This window comes from Sinohyriopsis cumingii, chromosome 7 (assembly GCF_028554795.1).
Source record: "Sinohyriopsis cumingii isolate HCF-2022 chromosome 7, ASM2855479v2, whole genome shotgun sequence".
Classification (NCBI taxonomy): Eukaryota; Metazoa; Mollusca; class Bivalvia; order Unionida; family Unionidae; genus Sinohyriopsis; species Sinohyriopsis cumingii.
In genome coordinates this window covers 92,025,707-92,046,560 of record NC_142967.1, presented here as the reverse complement: position 1 = coordinate 92,046,560, position 20,854 = coordinate 92,025,707, and the positions used below count along the sequence as shown (strand labels likewise).

General features: G+C 33.4%; 1 protein-coding gene across 1 annotated transcript in view; it reads right to left on the bottom strand.

The window, feature by feature from the left end:
- LOC149795712 (guanine nucleotide-binding protein G(i) subunit alpha-1-like) overlaps positions 1–20,599 on the bottom strand; it is a 65,592-nt gene extending 44,993 nt beyond the window's left edge. The window contains exon 1 of the mRNA XM_089965594.1: positions 20,425–20,599. Within this exon, the coding sequence (XP_089821720.1) occupies positions 20,425–20,466 (42 nt within the window). The 5' untranslated portion in view covers positions 20,467–20,599. The remainder of the gene's footprint in view (positions 1–20,424) is intronic.
- Between the last annotated feature and the right edge of the window lie 255 nt (positions 20,600–20,854).

The following is a 20,854-nucleotide window of genomic DNA, read 5'->3' as shown; positions in this document are numbered from 1 at the left end:
GACATCAAGACATTTTCTAATGCAGTAAAAGACACTCTCATCATTAGAACTGTCTTTATACTTTGGAATCGCAAGGACGGAAGAATGAATGGCTCAAATTCATAAAGGTTAAGTAAGGAACAAATTTGGTAATTGTATGGAAATTTTGCCTCACTTATTGGATAAAGGGTTTCATTTTAATACCACGCGGACAAACAGTCACTGGAGTGACATGAATTGCCTTGGCGTCTGTACTGTCCACAATCAGGTCCCTGAGATTAGAAAGCAAGAAACATCAATAACGCTAGTAAATACAATTGTTTCTTCGTTAATTTCAAAATACGTTTTTATCATGAAGCTAACTTTGGCCAGGGATGTATAAAATCAATTAGTCAATCAAAACGTGGCAAAAAAGACCATACGGAAGGAAAAATCCATATTTTTCTATTATTAGATCACGACTAAATGACAAGATAAGCTGACCATAAAAAAGACAGTTCGCTTTGGGACTGGGAAGTGGCCCAAACTGTTTGGCATTGAGATAAAAACAGATTGATCTTACAAGATATGACCATTCCAAGACCTGTAGGCTTCCAGCTTTTAAAAGACTTCTCTGGTGACTTTTATTGGAACGTTGCGAATAAATATTTAATCCAGTTAATACTGAATGTATGTTCCTGTTGAACATGGTTAAAAGGTTCAAATTTACAAATCAAATTAAATAGAGTAAATTGAAGAAAGAAGTAATTGTAATGGTTCTCTTAATGCTGTCGTACATTTAGATGAAGTGAACGTTTGACGTGTCTCTAGTACAATTTGATTACAGGTTAGCATATATCATCTTCAGTTCAGTCCCAATTAATTTCAAAGGAATCACTGCCACAAACAGTCCTCATGCTGGAGGATGTAAAATTATTTCTTTTTTTGCGCCATTTTTCATTCAGCTACGATTTAGCTGTCTATACGCTTTAAAAATCTCTCAGAACTGTGATATCATTCCTCTGTCCGTCCCTCTGTTTGTCAGTCTGTCTGCTATTAAATGTCCTAAGCCGTTTCATGGCATTTCATGAAACTGTATGTTTACGATATCCCTGTGGCATCCATCTGTGAAAAAAGAATCTTTGACTCCTGATCCTGGGTCTCTGGGAGGTGGTCAAAGTTCAAATGTGTAAAAAAAAATTAAACTGCATTAAAATATTTAAATATTTTTCTAACAAACTTCCACATATGCAGTCATATTAAAAACGCATACTTGACTGATTATGTACCCGTTGCTTGCACAGACGTCATATTTGTGTACGAAAATACCAGCAACATTATGCGCGCTCGTTCTTGCTTCCCAACAAACCGTTTTCAACATCACGTACATTCAAGATTAAAATCTGCTTTAATCGTCTATAAGGATATTTACTACATCGAAATGATATATAGCTTATACATGAAATTATGTGCCCCTATCACACGAAAGACAAAATAAAGCTGGAAGTTGCATGGCTAATGTCGGTAGACGGGATAGTAAAGTTGAATTTCAATCTTGCATATTACCTTCAAATAGAAATGAAGATATTTCTGACAAACGGAAAATATTGTGATTTTGTGAAACCAATAATTTGACTCCTTTTGTCATTTTCTGTAGGTGGAGTTGAGTACGGGGCGATAGATGGGACTAGGGTGGACGGTATTGGGTTCGGAAAAGGAGTCAACGTTGTGAGTGTTGCAATTGTGAATCACTGCAATTGCTTAATTTTGTTGATTCGAAGACAGCCATCTCCAAAGATTCAGTGACCTTTCGTAAGGCCTAGACATTTTAGTCCATCATCGATTTTACATAATAGCAAACGTTTTCTTATGATGTTATTTTAAGGTGTTTAATCCGAACGAAAACGATGAATTTGCATGTAATTAGGACAAGTCTCCCTGGAATTTACGTGTTATCATGTAATTATTCTCATGTTCCTATCTTCGAATAAGTCTCCCTGGAATTTGAACATGTATTATGTTTTTATTATACTCATATTGTTATCCTAGGAAAGTCTTCCTTGAAATTAGAAGGGCACTGTGTTCGTATTGTTCATTTGTTCTTAAACGAACACGGTGAAATTGAAAACGCGCTCATTATCGATGGAAGCAGAAATTGTTGCGGTTTCAAATATCATTAGTCCTCGTATTCTCGCACCTGATACTGGGTTAGCCGTGTGGGCGGAGGCTGAGAAATGAAAGGTTCCAGTTCCATCTGATTTTGAGTAATAAATCATTCTGCGTATAAAATGCAACATCAGTTATTAGAGCTTGCGAAGAATTTAACTTGAAAAGATACTGGTTGTTTAAAACAAATATGAAATCTCCGGGATCTGTATAGAGTCTACAATGAAAATTTAGATACTGAAATGAATGCTGAAATGTTGTCACACACTGAGTGCTCTCCGTCTTACTTACATGTTACTAAATACATGTAATACGATAGATATGGCACGTATTTAACCTTATCCAAAAATGGCAGTATTCATTTTCTTCTTTTTTGTATATCTAAATATTTTCACAGGTTGAACAGTGTCATAAAAAAGAAAGTTAGATGGAAATTTCTTTTTTGCATTGAGGTGCAATATTTGCATATGTTTGATGTCAAAAGAGTTTTTAATCATCGTTATTAATTTCATATTTTCTATCAGGCTTTTCTCAATCTTAATCACATAAAAATATAATTTCCGTATATTAATGTTAAACTAGATGTTTAAAAATGTCGTGTCATACTATATTATTGCAAAATCCATTTTAAACAAAGAACATTAATTTTAGACTCCATCATGTCTCTAAAATAAAGGGCATGACATCAGTTTGACGGATCTTAAAGATCTACTTTTGTACCTATAGCAACTGTTAATTATCATGCAACGAGTTTATATATATAGATATGTGTGTGTGTGTGTGTGTGATTTAGATTTTTAACGTAGCTTTAACAATTTTTCAGCCATATCGCTACGATGTCTGCAGTATGACAGTTTATAGTGATGTCTAGCACTGGGGCATCATGCCGCCGACATGTAGCATGATGTCCCACCCAGTCACATTATCCTAACGCCAGGCCAACCAGTCCTAACACTAACCTCTTAATGCTGAGCGCCAAGCGAGACAGCTGTTAGTACCATTTTTGTAAATCTTTGGTATGACTCAGCCGGGGTTCGAACCCGCGACATCCCGTATCCGAGGCGGACGCTGTAACCACTAGGCCACTGGAGCGGTCTTTATATGTATGTATGTATGTATGTATGTATGTATGTATGTATGTATGTATGTATGTATGTATGTATGTATGTATGTATGCATGCATGCATGCATGCATGCATGCATGCATGTATGTATGTATGTATGTATGTATGTATGTATGTATGTATGTATGTATGTATGTGTTTAGACTAGAAGTGTGGAATATCATATGCAGAGTGATCTTTTTTAGACAATTAACTTTTACAAAATATTTTTTATATACAAAATTGGATAAAGAAACTTGCATTTTTAATTGTTGATCGAGAAAGACAAGCTTTCAAATGACGCTATACTGCCCCTGGTGTTTATCTTTCCCTGTCAGGATATTCCAGTATAATAATATTTTCACTCATATCTCAGGCGAGGGAAAATATTCAATGAAATCAAGCTGCCTTCTGGATACGGACTGGAAAACAAATACAGTTCTAGTCATTACAACCAGTATCACAGAATCATAAAAAGTTACTATCGCATGCAATATTTAGCATCGAGTTGTGTCCAAACGTCCTCTTGGGTCATTAGGTGTTCACCAATATCGTAATGAATCATTTATGAAGCATAATAGTTTATTATCAACATCGAGGTGTTTTTGTTACATGAACACTGTTATCTCTTGACAGAAATTGTAAAAATTGTTTTCTTGCCATGCATGTTGAATCTTTTTTCCTTATTAGCCTTTATATTATTTAAATGTTTTACCAGTAAAATAGCCATAAAGAGATAATGTGCATGCTAAATTTTTGTATTGTGAAAGGAGATCTTCGATTTGATGAAATATATGCGGAAGTAATAAACTGGAAAATTATTCGCTCATAAAATGTCAGATAATCTTTCTCATCAGGAAGCTTTAGGTTTTGTGATCAAATCACGGACACAGCTGAAGATTCGTAAGTATATCGTTAAAGTTACGTTTGACGACACAAACATGTGTTAGGTCAACATTATAGTGAATGAAAAATTGTCCAGTAATTAATTATTATTTGTTTTAGTGTCATCTGTCATTAGTGCTTTTGTGATGTTTCTCTCAAACCGAACATAACATGTATTTCGCTATTAGTTATAGAGTACTTGCACATTATGTTGTTGATATGGACGGACAAGGAGGAGCTGTTTATTGGTACAATAACGGGGATACTTTCTTAGAGAAAGCCGATTCACTCATGAAGAGAGTTATTGTTTATGAAAAGTGTGACAAACTTTTTACCCTATAAAGTAGGACAACGTCTATTTCCATTTGCCTTCTTTGAGTCATATAAACTCGAAAGTTTGAAAACATTTCAGAGCCTAGAAAATGAGAGATTGCTTAACGAATACCTGAGTATAATGTTTCATTTGTCAAAAACTTATTCATTGTTTTCGTTTTCCTTATCAATCACTAAGATACTTATCTCTTGCTAAAAATTCGCATTTTGGTTGGTTATTGAAAATGGTCTTAGGTTTGGCAGTTCTATATAGTTGATATACATGGTTCACATGGAACCATAATACATTTGGAATAAAATCGTTGACAGTGTACTGTAGGAACACATATTCGTGTATTGCATGCAAAGGATTTCAAGACAGTTGATATCTTGTTGTGAGAGTGTATCGTTAAACTCATTCATTGTTTCCTCTTGTTATTCCTTGATATTGATATTTGATTTTAGTTTTTTCTTCAGGCAAGGCTTGACAAATAAAAAATATCTATTGATAGACTAATTTGGTTCAGTATCTACCTTTGAAGAAAGCAACCAAATCAAGTCCAGTAAGAAAGACAAGGTTTATTAAAACTCTGTTATCAAATATGTTGAGATTAAGTTAAAGTTTGTATTAACTACTGTTTTACTGATTCTGAACATAATGTAATACACATTTTATAATTAATAATAACAGATGTATTGAAAAATCAAACTCTGAAAAAGTAATGTTTTATTTATGCTTTCCTTTCATTCTGGCAGTCTCTCCAACACATGACATTGCATTATTATACAAAATCTATCTTGTCGATAATTCCTAAGATGATTTTGTGAATCGTACAGTTGATTCTTCAACAAAGTCAATAGTCAAAGATGACTTTTAAAAGGTCGCTCAGAAGTCGTGAAATTGATCTTTTCCATGGTTTCCCTGTACCGACGGCTGCCATGACGCTAATGGGTCATACATCTTTGCCCCCGATAGATTTGTACTACAAGAGAGTGTAACTAAATCATTATCTACTAAAAAGCAAACATTTCCCACGAAATGTTAAGTGCTCTTCTCCTCTGCACGACTGAGGAGCACACTATAAAGTCCAAACTTATTGCTGGAGATCAATCACCATTGAAGTAAATACAATTCTCTCTTTGCTATAATCCACATGTTGACATAGACTGGAAGCGAATCTTTATTTTCATTTTGCAAAACGCTTTGTTTACTGTCAAGCAAGTTTAAACTGTTATCAACTGTAAACTTTAGTTAAACAAGCTCAGCAACTGCTTCTAGACACGTGGGTAATCGATTATGGCTTATTGTAGCGTTACTTAGGCCTAGGCAGGTGGGTAATCGATTATGGCTTATTGTAGCGTTACTTAGGCCTAGATCAAACTTACTGTCAGGACTGCCTTGATAATAGTGACAATTGATTTAAACTATATATTACAATCTGGAGCTTTCAGGCTGTTATCGATGTTACAATATTACAATCATTAAATATATAGTTGTAGGCAGCTAGAACATATTCTTTACAAGTGAAATATAGGCCAAGAACATAAACCGAGCGTTTTGGCAGTAGATATAGATGTATGCCTACTTGGTACATTAAATTCTGTCAAAATAACGTTTTCCGGTTTTGATAAGAATAAAATCGAGATTCGTGGCACAATTAAACCTCGTCGGAAAGAAAAATACTATCGTTTCCTCCATGTACAGATCAGTTATGATTCAAAGTTAACTTGTTCTCATATTTCGTTGTGCTGAATAGGCACTGGTAGATTCAACAAGAACTGAACCGCATTAAAACAGTATCTTCAACGAACGTTAAGAAAACTCCTCAGTAGAAAATATATACATACTAACCATTTAATAAAGTGTAACTGTTTACAACATACGTTTGGAAATATTTATTTGTCATGGAAAAAGAACCATTTCAACCACTGATACGAGGACATTGCTCTTTATGTGGTTCTTTGGTGCATTGTTGTTATCTGGTTATTTGCTTATTTTGGTGCATTGTAGTTATCTGGATGTTTGGTTATTTGGTGCATTGTTGCTGCCCCGTCGTCTTGTGATTTTTAAAATAATAAAGCTCAATGTGGTGGGAAATCTGAGATTCAAAGTTTTAGACTTTATTAGTATCAATGAACATTATGCATCACATTAAAACTACACACTTCTTTCAATCACAATAATATTGAAAATTCCACGAGTCAACAATTTTTGTTTACACAATTTGGCCTAAGGACTCAGATGAAAATCCGATTTTATGTCTATCACGGATTTTAATCTTGTTTACAGTTCTAATATATTTACCGAGAAATAAATGCATACCGTATCCAGACCAGACTATTGCCCGATGTTTTAATTTCATCTGTAAGTCGGCTAGTTCTGTTTGAGATGTCAGTTTCTCTAAGGTCTCTAAAGACGTTTCTAAGTTAATATATCATCTCGCCTGCAGTTGGATGAAAATATATGGCCTGTTTGAATGAAATATTGTCATTCTGAGAGTGATAGAGAGTGGACTATATTTCGCGAATCCAAAATACCTAACGTGAATGCAAGCAGCTACAATTACATTTTATAAAATATGTGTCTTGATTAGATGAGAAGGCGTTGTTGAAGGTATTCCGTTATAAATTATGAGTTATATACACAAAAGTACATACGTATTTTGCAATGAGTCGGCGAACAATAAAAGCGAGTGTGATATGGCGTAGGGATACGTCTAGGTAGTTATGCCGATACGTATTCATTAGCCATGTTAAACGAGTTCTTTCTCTGACCAAACACAAAACACCGATGCGGTATTTTATTTATTACACACAAACACCATTTTTACGATTTAAAATGGTTCTTGCTTTACTTAATAAGTGAAATTCAAAAGAAATTTGATTTATAAACGTCCGATTCGTTACATCTTGAAATATCAACGTACGGACTTTAAAAAAGACGCATAAGTAGTTCTAGCCTTGGTTTGTGATTTGTAAACACGGATTGAACAGCTGTAACAAACGCCAACTGAGCCATGTAAGATTAAATGGATATGAAATAAAAGCTAGGAACAAGTGGGGATTTAATTATCCTTATTCAATCGACTATGGTTTAACTTTACGATTGGTTCAAACTCAGACTAACGTTATTTGTAACTTAAAAAGTTCTCTGGATGTCCATTAAATACTAATTTATGCTCTAGTGTTATATTCTTTCTTTAACCGAATAAATTAGAGTTTCATTTAATTTACTCTCACCAAATTCCTTACTTAAAAAGTCTGAATCAAATGTTATGTTCAAATTTTATGTTCATAATATTCTGTTCATAAGATGTTCTATTATCCGGATGTCCAAATTTAATTGTTTTGATTCTATGGCCACAAACTTAAGTAACAGAAAAAAAGCAAAACCAAAAGGTTTTGTAAAACTTTACAACCAATTTAATAATTAAAGTGAGAAATGGAATTTTTTAGAGGAACTTATAGTATAATAAAGTGAATCCAAGCTAGTCCTAATAAAGGTCTATGTAAGTCCGAAATGAATGCAAAGTCCCTTATACATTTCAATACCGGAAAGGTACTGATTCTCCAAGAACCGTGACATTGTCATGATAGTGTTGTCTAGAGTTCCTTCGAATAATTTCTAACAGTACCAGAATAATATTGTCCAAATAATGAGCACTTTCTATCACCACTGAACAGTCCAACCAAATGTTTTCCTCTCGAAAAATATCTAAGTACAACATAAAACACGTCTGTAGACTTACATCAGGAACACAAAATATGTGAATCACTCCAGAAATCGGAATGAAACTTAATGCTTAATTTTCTCCTTGTATACACCGTTTATTGCGCTTTTACTTTGAAATTGACCCTACGTGACATCAAAACCTATTGATTTTTGACGTACTAAGCATATTCACATGACCTCACGCAACAATGAGAAGCCTCAGAATTATTTTCGAAACTTCCATACCCCATCAGTCACTGAGAAAATACACCATAGGCGCCATATTATCTTATTAATAAGATTATTATTATTAATTGTCAATACGTACGTAGTCATCATTTATAGATCAGACGTAATTTGTGTTCTTAACAGATTCAAATCACGTACACAATTTATAATAAAAAATATTCTATACAGTTTATAACCATGAAAAAAAATTGCCAAAAATAAATAAAAGCATATACCAGGACCTACAAAAGGTATAAGTATACATCACATAATATACGGACTCAACTTTTCATTCTGGTATTTGAAAATGCTCGCATTACTTGGTTCTTAGCGTTAATTAGGTCATGCAGTGATCAAATGCTATAATCATAGATTTTCCATAGTTATATTTGATAATCTTGGGAATAAACATTATCAAAGCATTTTTTATGTTCCTGAAACGAACCACTACGTTCTAAGACGATTCTGTTCATCAGAAATATTAAATGATGAATTAGTCTACACGAAGAGTATGTCGCATCTTACATTGAACGAGTGCTATGAATAAGGGTGCCTAATTTGATGAATGCTGTCGACACGCGATGGTCAAATGTGCATTTAGTCTAGACTTACGCTCGGACAGACATAATTCCGTTAGGTCAGATCATTCTACTTTCGAATATAATCTATATATATTTTGTTGGCCTATTAATCTTGTAAGGCAAATGAGGGACCTATTCCTTAAGTCAACATCATTCTTGAATGAATCCTTAAAAGCCGTTTCCATGGAAACAATATTCTTGATTGTTCTTACAATTGCTGAATAATTTCCTAACAAACTTTCTTCAGATAACATTTGATAAACCATCACTGTTAATTATTTATCTGGATATTCTCTCTTTTGGCTTTATTGTTATTGGACATAAATACATTGATTTATCTGGATATTCTCTCTTTCGGCTTTATTCTTATTGGACATAAATACATTGATTTATCTGGATATTCTCTCTTTTGGCTTTATTCTTATTTGACATAAATACATTGATGTCACATAGGGTCAATACATAAATAAAGATCCTGATTCAGTTCGGATATGCAAACATTGTTCTCTGTTCTAAATCATTGCTGTTCTCGCCATTGCTAAATGATTTGTTAACACACTTTCTTCCGATAACGTTTGGCAAACCATAACTGGATTTTTTAAAATATGGATCTCCTCTTTATAGGCTTCAGCCTTTGGAGTTAAAATACCATTCTGCTGGTGCAAGATCTGGAACCAATCATAACATACGGACATTATTCACGATTCGAAATAGCTGTCTTGTTTTTCTTCATCAAACCTATAGTCTCGTGATATCCACGTGCGTGACGAAAAAAACGTGTCACCAACTTAGAAAGGATTAAGTTTGATTTCATAAATTATCTAGATGTATTTAAGAAAATTACTTTTCACTGTTTCACTTTTTATAACCAGACACGAACATAAAATATATTAAATTTCTTTTTTAAAATGCTTATATAATTGTCATTAATATGAAAAGATGGTATTTATATGCGTAGGCTGTTTCCTGATCTCTATTAAAATATATGTATTCTTTTGTTTTTCTTTAAAGAGTCTTTTTTGTTTGAAAATTATTTACATGATACTAATACTTAGGTTCAAGTTTGTCGACGACATAAAAAGTTGGAACGGGGTGGGATATTGTTTTCTATTTATTGGGGAGAAATCCACGTTAGTCAAGTGATATGTTGATAATGCTCGTTATTTTAAAATTTGTTATGGTATGTGATACGGAGTTGTTATTTCACTGCTAATATCAACAAAACATCGATATTAGAACCATGTGGGTCTTTAACTGTTATTATCAATGTTACATTATTTTATCTTCACGGCAAGCCTGAACACAGAAATTTAGTTAGTTCAAGCATATTTTATTGCCAAAATTAAAATACCCAAATCAAAAAGATTGAAAACAAAATGTACAGCTTAAAATTCAACTCCATTTAGTACCACTTATCCACAATACCGGGAAGAAGAGTATAAAGTGAAATCAAACAGTTTATGAGAGAGAGAGAGAGAGAGAGAGAGTTTGGTAGACGCAAAAGTACGATTAAGTGTATCAAGGTTAATACAGACAAACTTACATCTTAATTAGTTACTCTATGAAATTATAAATTTCGAAATTTGTTAGTTTTTGTTGTTTGCTGACGAGTTCAGAAACGGTAAAACGGTTTTTAACATTTCTTGTTGCATATGGCGGTAGTAGATTTCAGTTTTTATAACCAGCAATAGCACATGACGACAAATTTCAGATCCGTGTTCAAGAGCCGGGCGAATAAAATTTCAATATATTTTGCTTGTATTATCGTTATATACGAAGTTTTTAAACTTCTGGTGTCCACACCGTACACAAGCAGATTTATCTATACAATCGATATAGTTATACCAAAGATCACTTGATACTTTATTATTCCTAAGATGACTCTGAGATGTACCTTACTGATTTTTGTTTCTCCGGAAAATTCAAGATATGGTAAATATATAGTTTCTCGATTAGTAAACAGAACACACTCTGTTTTTTAGAGATTGATATTTACAAGCCATAAATTGACACAGTCTTAACGTTTCAGAGGTATTGTCTGAAAATAATCGGACTAAAGAATTTAGGCTATCACTTGTGTCATCAATATTAACAAAGAAATAAGAAGGGACATAAGTCTGATCCCTCCGGCACACCAATAGTTGGTCGATATAAGCTAAACAAATATGGACGAGTTTTGTTAGTGACACAATTTACTAAATGTGCCCAAACAACTCCCGACAATCCCATTACTTCTTAATTTAAATAGTACTCTTCTTTGCACACCTTGCGTGTCCAGGTCTAAACCAGAGTGAAATTTGTAAAGAACGGCAGTTTTGCGACAATAGCTATACGTGTATTTAATATGTACTCATTCACATTGTTTAATACCTAGGGCCATGATAATTTGCTTAATGTTTAATGTATGGTTTTTCCGCAAGATGACTTTTAGTTTAATTTATCGTAATATTTGAGTTGAAACAGTTATTCATTCTGACTAGCAAGCAATATATGTTTTCATATGCGCTAAAAAAATGTTTCCATAAGTGATAACGAAATACACAGATGTCAAATAAGCCTTTTCCTCATATGTAAAACATTAGTTTCACATATATAAAAATGAAATTTATGTTAAAAAGGCTTGTCACATGATCACGATAGCGATTTTGATGTTGTTGTTGTTGTAGGGTTTAACGCCATTTTTCAGCACACGATAAGCTATACATGGTGGCCAGTATTAATGGTGGAGGAAGAACCCGGGAAAACCCCGGAAAGAACCACCGACCCACGAGAAGCTACTGGAAAGCTTTCTCACATACCCACATTGGCTGAATCCGTAGCGATTTTGACTTCGGTATAAATGACAAAGGTATATGCCACCCCCTATCCAGCCCCAATCCATGGGAAATAAAATCACCTGAGAGACAGCACTAATTTTATTCATATCACCTCAGCTATTTCTGCGAGACAAAAAAATGCCTCACTTGTATGTGGGCACAGCAGTTCACAGTAAAATCATACATTTTGTTGGCCGATAAAATAAACCGCAATCTATTCTGTCTACCTTGGTTATTTTTACAGTTGGATTGACTGAGTTGTAAATAAAAATTAGTCCGATGTATTCACATCCTTTTGGTCATTCCTTATTTCACAATAAACCGAGGTGATCCAACCACAGCTATCGGCATTCATTCGACGTACGATCCATACAATTGACCTAGAAGTTTTAAATGTTTTCATGCAAACGTATGCGTTGTGATTTCATACTGGAGAAACTACTCTTGCATTTAATATATCTGCTTTGAGAACACGCAGTTATTATATAGTTCCATGGAATCTCGTTCAGGTCTATAAAATGGATTGTCATAGGTTCAAGGTAGAATGATTTACGTTTTATTTGAATCTACCACACCTTAAGGTTACCCAACAAAATGACAGGGGTCCAGTCTGGACTGTATGGCAAGCCGTTGTGGACGAAACGCGGCATACTTAATATTTAAAACTCTTTTGTTAATATGAACAAAACTCATTTTTTCTGAAATTAGACACTCATTTTCTACTATCTGAAAATCAATGTGAAATGTTTAAGATAATGATTTCGGTAATGTTAGAAAATGAGTAGTAGTTTACTACAATACCTGTGGTAGGATTATGATTTCGGATAATTAGAAAATCATGAGACAGACGTATATAGAGGAGATTAAGGACAGTCTTAATTGGTAATCTTCTTGACATAAATCTGCTCATGTGGGAGGTAAGAAATCTCCTTGAAATGCATTGTTAATTATTTGGTTTGATTCAGTTCTATAAAATGCTAAATAATTTAATTAGGAGAAAAATAAATTAGGAAACAAACATGGTATCAAAAAACCAGACCATAATGCCTTATTCTTGTTTATGTGGTCAGTATTCAACAACTCAGTCATCTAGTGATTTTTGGTGGGAATATCCTTTTTGCTGAATTGCATTTTTGATGTGCCTTGTGAAAATATGGAAGAAATAAAACTGCTTTAAAAAATATGAACCTTTTTAGCCAAAATAAGAATAATAAATATTAAGCTTGTAATGTTTATATTTTTATAAACATTGTCATGTGAATTTAAAACCTAAATCTAAAATGAGAAAAGAGAAAACATTGGAGACATTTTTTTTAAAAATTGCTCGCTGAAAATGTATTTATGAGCTTTGTACCCCTGCTTGCATTCCTTCGAGTGACAGTTTGATAAATTACATTAAATAAGCGCTTCCTTACTTTCATCATTCAAAACTAGTTATCAATAGACCTATGTAAGAGTGAAAAAATGTGTGTCAACATTCTGATGTACGTTGAATGCTGAGTTTTCCCTGTATTTTATGAAAAAGCATGTAATTCAACATCTGGACTTTTCAATACTAAGGCTACTTATTATCCATTTATTAAACTACTGATATTAGGTTACTGCACATCCATCACACTATAGACAATAGTTATATAATTGTTTTTATTCCACTACGTATCAAGTTAGAAATGATAGGATCTATAATAATCGCACACTTTCTCGTTTGCTTGTAACCATACCAATTGTAAAAACAAAAAACTTAAAGGATATAAAAAAATGTACACAACTTAGTAATTTCAATCATTCATTAATAATTTGTAATCTGATCGTCCCAATGGGTCCCTAACACTGTAGACTTATTGACGTTTGAAAGCAAATGGAAACTGCCGGTGTAAACATGCAGGCAGACCGCCTGCTGTCCCTTTCTGGTTTCTAGAATAACCAATTTCAGTAAAATAAAATTGTCGTCTGTATTCAATACTTGCAAGGTCTAGTTATAATAGCTTCAAGACAAATTGAACAAATAAAAAAGAGGAACTCTTGTAAACATGTGTTCAATGAAACGTAACTTCAAACTTTAAGGTATTATTGAAATTGAAGATTCGCTAAGAGAAAATGAATTAGAATAAGACAGCTAATTTAAAAAAATAAAATTCCTGAAGTCTCTAAGTAGGAAAGTGGTGTAAAAACGGAAAACCATTACCTTACTTAAAATAACCACCGTACACATCATCATTGTAATTCTAGTTGATCTATCGAGATTGATTCTGGCAAAATTGTATGCTACTATTTACAGAAGAAACTGAATTTAACTGAAATATGAAAGGAAAACAGATTAAAAAATATAGCAATCCAGTTCTTTTTCGTTCCACAGACGGTTGATAAACAATTATTGAAGGCAACTGTGGATAAAATGTGTCAATTTGAGCAGGCAATACAATTTTTCTGCATATCCTCTACAGAGTATCTTTTTCAAAATGCTGATTTCTTCTATATTTTGTCATTTCCAAGTCTTGCAAACCATTAGACCAGAAGAAAAACGAATTATTGTCCTCTTTGATTGCATCAGATTCGTGGATTAGCAATTTTGATGAACAATACATACAATTTCTCTTTCCACTTCCTTTACACAAAATCAGGATGAAAAATTATAACTTTGGGAACATGTATTGATCACTGTGATATCATCTTTGTCTCTCAAATCAGCTTGATTACAAGAAAATTAACATATTTCTTTGAATTACTCAGGAAAAGTGATCGACAAATTCATTTATCAAACACTCAGCCATGTTTCACTAGAATGCATGACAAAGCAATTTCTTAAACACTCGCTAGAATGAGTAAGAAAGGAATTTCTTAAACATTGAGCTATGTTTCGCTAGAATGGGTAAAAAAGCGATTTCTCGTCTGACATTTTGATTGAAAGCAATTTTTTTAACTACTCAAAAACCTTTGTCTTTGACGTTGTGTTCCTACAAACAAGATCATGTTTGCATCACGAACACGGAATAATGTTTTCAAAATCTCCAACAGAAGAATTTACGAAGGAATGAAATTACAATCGTAGCCTGTTCCAAGCGAAAGTATATACTTTGTATCTCTATCGCTTCTTTAGCTATTAAGAAGAATGTCTAACAAAGAAAATAATTATTCGTTTACCTCATACCTTCCATTGCCTTGCATCTTTCTTGTAAATTACGTTTCTAGAGACATATATCGATGCTCGAGGATGACTAATTTAACTTCGCAACCTTTCATCGGAATCAGGTAGGGTAACCTTGGGATTTGACTCTCACGGGTCATTAGTACGTCAGGCTGGCGATTAATTAAACCGGCATTACCTGCAATTATTGTGTGGTAGTCATACTGAAGTAGGTAATTCTTTTGCTTTTTTGATTTGTATATAAAATGATATTCATTGTTATTGCAAAAGAAAAATATTACAGTTTATGTTTAGCATATCTTCTTTTGGCACAAGAAACTATAACAAACCTATTTAAATTACACAATTGTACCCTATGAATAATTTATTTTTCGTCAGAATTAAAGGCGAGGGTTTTTATCAGACTAAGCACAACGATCGTAAAATTATTTCATTCCACATATATTAAAATTATAATAGTATGAATCTTCAAGCTTACAGAACTTTGGAACCAGATATATTTTAAGAAAAATTCAAGTATTGCACTCTTTACAAGCTTCGTATTCTTCTTGGCAATATTGCTTTCGGTTTCACTTGTTTGATCTGGTGTTTTATAGCTCAGCAACACAAGTACGTTTTTTGGTGCCGAGGCAATACGATTAAAGTACTTTATCTACACCACGGTATCTGACCTGGGTTGATCACATGCTTGGAATCAAACCCACGCGAGTCCGGCACTCTAAATGGTGAGCCACTGACGCTTCTACGTCTACTTTTTGCCTCGCACGACATGAAAGAGAGCATGTTGGTCTAGGGGGAGGTGGAAACTTAGATATTTCCTAAGTGTTACTACAAATAATGTAGCTGAGACTTCTGGAACTTTTCTCTACTATTGCATGCAGTCCCCTCGGGTAAAAATTTTAGTCCAGAAACTATTGTCAATATTGTCCTATAAAATGTTCTTAAATCGATAACAGTAAATGAGTATTCTTTCTGCGATCTCTCCATGTTTAATCAAATTGTTAGAGTTATGTCCTCTTTCTTCGAAGGATTGACAGTTTAATTGTCCACTTTCGTGTCAAGGAAATGGGAAACTGAAATAAAGACACATAAAAAGGGTCACGATGGAAAATATCTTCGTAACTAAGGACAACTAAACAACTTGAGACAGTAAATCACGAGGAAGTATTTTCACTGGTGTCCAGGATGGCAAGTATTCGCCTCTTGGATGCAATCATCTGTTTGCTTCCTTCGATATATATCGGCGAGTATTGTGTGGCAATCATCGGAGGTTGCTATGGTTGTTTATTATCAGATCTTGTTAGAAGTATTCTTATTTGTTTATTAAGAAAGGCTCATTTAAGGCTTAGGTCCGTTTTACGACTGAATGAAAAAAGCCAGCTATCAGCTTCATTTATAAATGGCGGCCTAGGAAAAGCTATTCACAGAAAAAATTGGGTTCTACATGAACACCGGAAATGGGAAACATCCACATAAAGGAACAACTAAAACTATGGAAATTGTGAACAAAAACTAGAACGTGAAATAATGAATGCTGTTTGGACAAAAAAGTAAGGATTTTATAAAATACAACCTTTCCTAGTAAATGAAGGCGTTGAATGACAGAACACGATTTTTCAACAACAACACGCCATATATTCATTATTGAAAATTTCGATAGCGATAAGCTATTTGACAACAGGTGAGAATTTGATTTCATCAATCTTAACGCTTTTATTGTTTCTTATACTGCAAATGCAACCCGGCTCCAAATAAAATTTGATTATGGCGATATTCATCATAGAAACTGATTTGCTTTACCAGTTTGATAAGAATGGAACTGTAATGATTTCAACACTGACCATAAAGAAGGTACAAAGTTGAAAATGGATCGGTTCGATTTGAAAAATGTTTTATAATTCAATTATGAAGCATGTCCACAAACAGATGAACTTAGTTTATTAGGATTTTGTTCTAATGTCTTGATCTTAGTTTATTGCGAGTTGAAGGTTTAAATTGTCTATTAATAAATCGGAATTACCATTACTTTCAATTTTTATTTCCTCTTCCCAACAAGATGAAAGAGATCCAACATAGGTGGTCAAATCTTCTAATTGTTTCGAATTAACTAAGTTGTCAATTTAATCGCATATTATAGTTAAACAGGAACTTAATTACATCGAGTAACTGATAGACATTTCCCACGTATCTGGAGGAAAAGGTTATTTCTGAAGTCTTCATATTGAAGGTTGTATAAAAGAATTTCAGAACCTTTGGAACTAATCAAGCTCCTTGTCAGTGTAAGAAGCAAATTACATGACTAAACAAATACTGAATACAAAAATGGAGATAAAACCTGGACTATTTCATGTTTTTATATCAAGGAGAAAGTACACAGAATATTTAAATAACGGACAACATGAAGAAGAAATTTTTTTAAAAGGTCTTAAAATGAGTGAGCTACAAGTTTGTTGTGCGTTGTTGCAAAATTAGGAAACTTTTATATATAAAAAATGATCAGTGTTGATGTAATCCCAGGCTAATGAACAAAATGCTGAAACATGACAAAAATCAAAGCTATTTAAGACAAATACTGCAGTACGTACTAAAGATATTTTATAATCATAAAATCGCCATTTCCTTTCCTTGTCATTCTGGTGCTTTTAAAAATGTAACGTGGAACACGGCAAACATTAAAGCCAACGGTATAGAACGTCACAGTCAATTAAGCCCTGATGCTTTAATCAACAGATGAACTTTAATTATATCAGAAATAGGTTGAAAATAAACAGGAAACATAACACTAGCATTCATGTTTACTTTTAGTCTGACTACAACAAACGTTACTCAAGACTCGATCAGTATATTTTACATGACTGAGTTCGAATATGAATATAGGCAGTGGGTGTGATCATGTTGTTGGTCGTTAGTGTTCAGGAAGACAAATCAAATTGGATGGAATTTATAAATGTAGTAACATAGACGAATATTATAATTCTATCAGAATACAGTCAGTAAATATTTTAAAGGTAAACTTTGGTATTCGTCTCAGGTCGAGCCTTCTCCTGTTTAATTTTGGTAGTAAAGGAAATGTGTCACATTAGCATCCCTATGTCGCCTCAGTACTTTCTAATTTGGACGAGTCGTCATTCTGTTTATAGAATGGCTTGTATCAAACGCACTATTTTATATGTATCATATACGAGTATTATACGTCTCCATGTATGTACTATTTCTTTATGGAAAACGTGTTGATGTTCCTGCTTTGGCATACAATATGAAATCTAGCAGAAACATTTAAAATACAAAGTCAATAAGCGACATTTAAAGGATTCACCAGTGATACGAATCAAAAACGCTTCTGAATTTCAGTGGAGGAGTAGCATGGGGCACTACATGAATATATATATATACAACAATCTCTGATGCAATTTAATTACAGATTAAGGTTGATTGATATGAGTTGAATTAAGACGGAATCAAAATATTGGGTAACATGACACTCACAACTGCCATTAAAACTGTAACATTTACACCAAACACCATTAACCATCCTTCTGCGTATATTGGAATACTTTTTCAAATTTTTTTAACTCCATACAGCAATATTCCTAATGGAGAATTTCAATAACGGTAGGGTGATTGAAAATAAATGCTAATTTTCGTAATGCCTTTAATCGATTTGCAAGAGATACTCTTTGAAAGAGTGAGAAAAAAAATGCTATCTGCATGTTAAATATGTATCGATTTAATAAATCATCCCCAATGAGCCTTATAAATGTGTACATATGGCATTTAACTGGATCGTTAACATGTACGCATGGATTAAGTGCCATTAAAACACGTCTTTTGTCAGCAATCATGTCAGGACAGCAAGTTCCTCAAATTATGTCCAGAATGTAAGTCTTATGGAAACATTTTATGCAACATACCGAGTAACAATTCAAGCGGATCAATGATATTTCAAATTCAGAACGATATTAAAGACATGGACGAACCAGTCAGCATAATGAAATTGTCTTTTCCTTGGAATTCTCAGTTTTTATATTATCTCACAGTGTTGATTACGCAATCCAATATATGTGATTAATTTGAAAAAATAGCATCTATAAAATTTAATAATTTAGAAATTGTTTATGTATTCTGTATACCACGCAAAGATAAAATTTAATTGCTATAAAAGGTAAATGTACTGTCGAAAAGGCCTTGTTTTATCAGTTTTCTGTGTCTTTAAATAATCTATGATCAGTCCGATGTATGACATTTGAGTATTTGATGCAGTAATAAGGTAAGGTACATCGTTGTGAAAATTATGACAAGTGTTTAAAATTCAGTATAGAGCCTGAGGATGTAGGTTTAAAAAAAATAAAGAGCATAAATCAGTTTGAAGTTACCAGTCTGGGTTGCTTTTAATACCATTGAAAAAGATTCAGTTCCAGGACACTTACTTTACTGTGTTTTGAATCTGAAGCAATGAATGTTAATCCTTTTGGTTCATATTATTAATCCTATTAGTATAATTGAATAGTAATACCCTTTCATACTAATAAATTATCTTCATTGTTATATTTCCCCTGTGTACATGTAAATATTTATTGATACATAGTGCTTGGTGCTTTGGACAGCTCCGGTGGTCTAGTGGTTAGAGCGTCTGCCTCGGATGCGGAGGTCGCGGGTTTGAACCCTAGCCGAGTCATGCCCAAGACTTATAAAAATAGCACTAACAGTTGCCTCGCTAGGCACTCATCATTAGTAGTTAGTGTTAGGACTGGTCTGCCTGGTGTTAAAATAATGTGATTGGGTCGGGATTCATGCTAAATATCTGCGGCATGATGACCCAGTGCTAGACATCACTATAAGCTGCCACACTAGACATCATAGCAATATGACTGAATTTTTTAAAGGCTACGATAAAAATCCAAATCACACACACACACACTTTGTGCTTTGTAAAGATACTCTTTTAAAAATTCAAAGAAATTAGGTAATTCGCTGCATTAAAGAAAATTGATAAATATAAAAGAAGAGGATACACAAAGATTTAAACAATAAAGTTTGTGATATCGAACGACTGTTGTCCTTAACCTTCAATAAGGCAAATAAAAATATATGCAAGTCTTAGATTGTCCTCATACATAAACCGAAATAGAGTTACAAAATGGGGACATAAACCCAGTGAAGGAAGGAATGACTGAAGGAAAGGTAAAGCTACTTGCATGAACAGGTAGCTAACAGAGAAGATAATAAAGTGACTGACATGGTGATATCTAGGTTTAACTGGTCCAGTTCTTTCATTTACTTAAAGTCTACTTAGGTCGACTATCCAGATATTTGACAATGTTTGCCACATTAAATTCGTACATGTTGTTCAATCAAATGGATGACCTAGATTATTTTAGTTCTACAACTACAAATCTTTATTCGAAGTTTTCTTCTAATATTAATGAGATATTTAACTGTAATCTTTGAAACACTATGAAGAAAAGGCCCATGCTAATTAGTGGGCGGGGCAAGATATTACTATGCAAGTACATCTTACCTTCTTAAACTTTTTCAGTGTCGGTTTCTTTGACTTTTCCATGATTTCCAATACGAAGTCAGTATATGAGAAGAATTGTTCTTACGATTGCAAACCTTCAGTGGTTTATCAACGTTAGATGATTTCTCCTTCAAACTCTTGTACGCAAGACTGGATAGAAGAGTTAGCCTTTAGCCTAAAATTCTCAATACGATGTACTCTTGATCTCCGTGAACAATCTTTTCCTAGAATCTGCTTCTTTAAGTCAAACTAAGTTTAAGACACATAGCCTCGCTGTTTTATCCATTGGTAGGTTAAATGCCACGAATAGATTATTCAGAACTTCAAAACATGTATTTCTGTTTTATATGTCATCTAGTAAGTTTCTTTGTCTAAAATGAAAACATATTCAGAAAATGCTTACATCTGTTTGCAGTAATAATTAAATTTA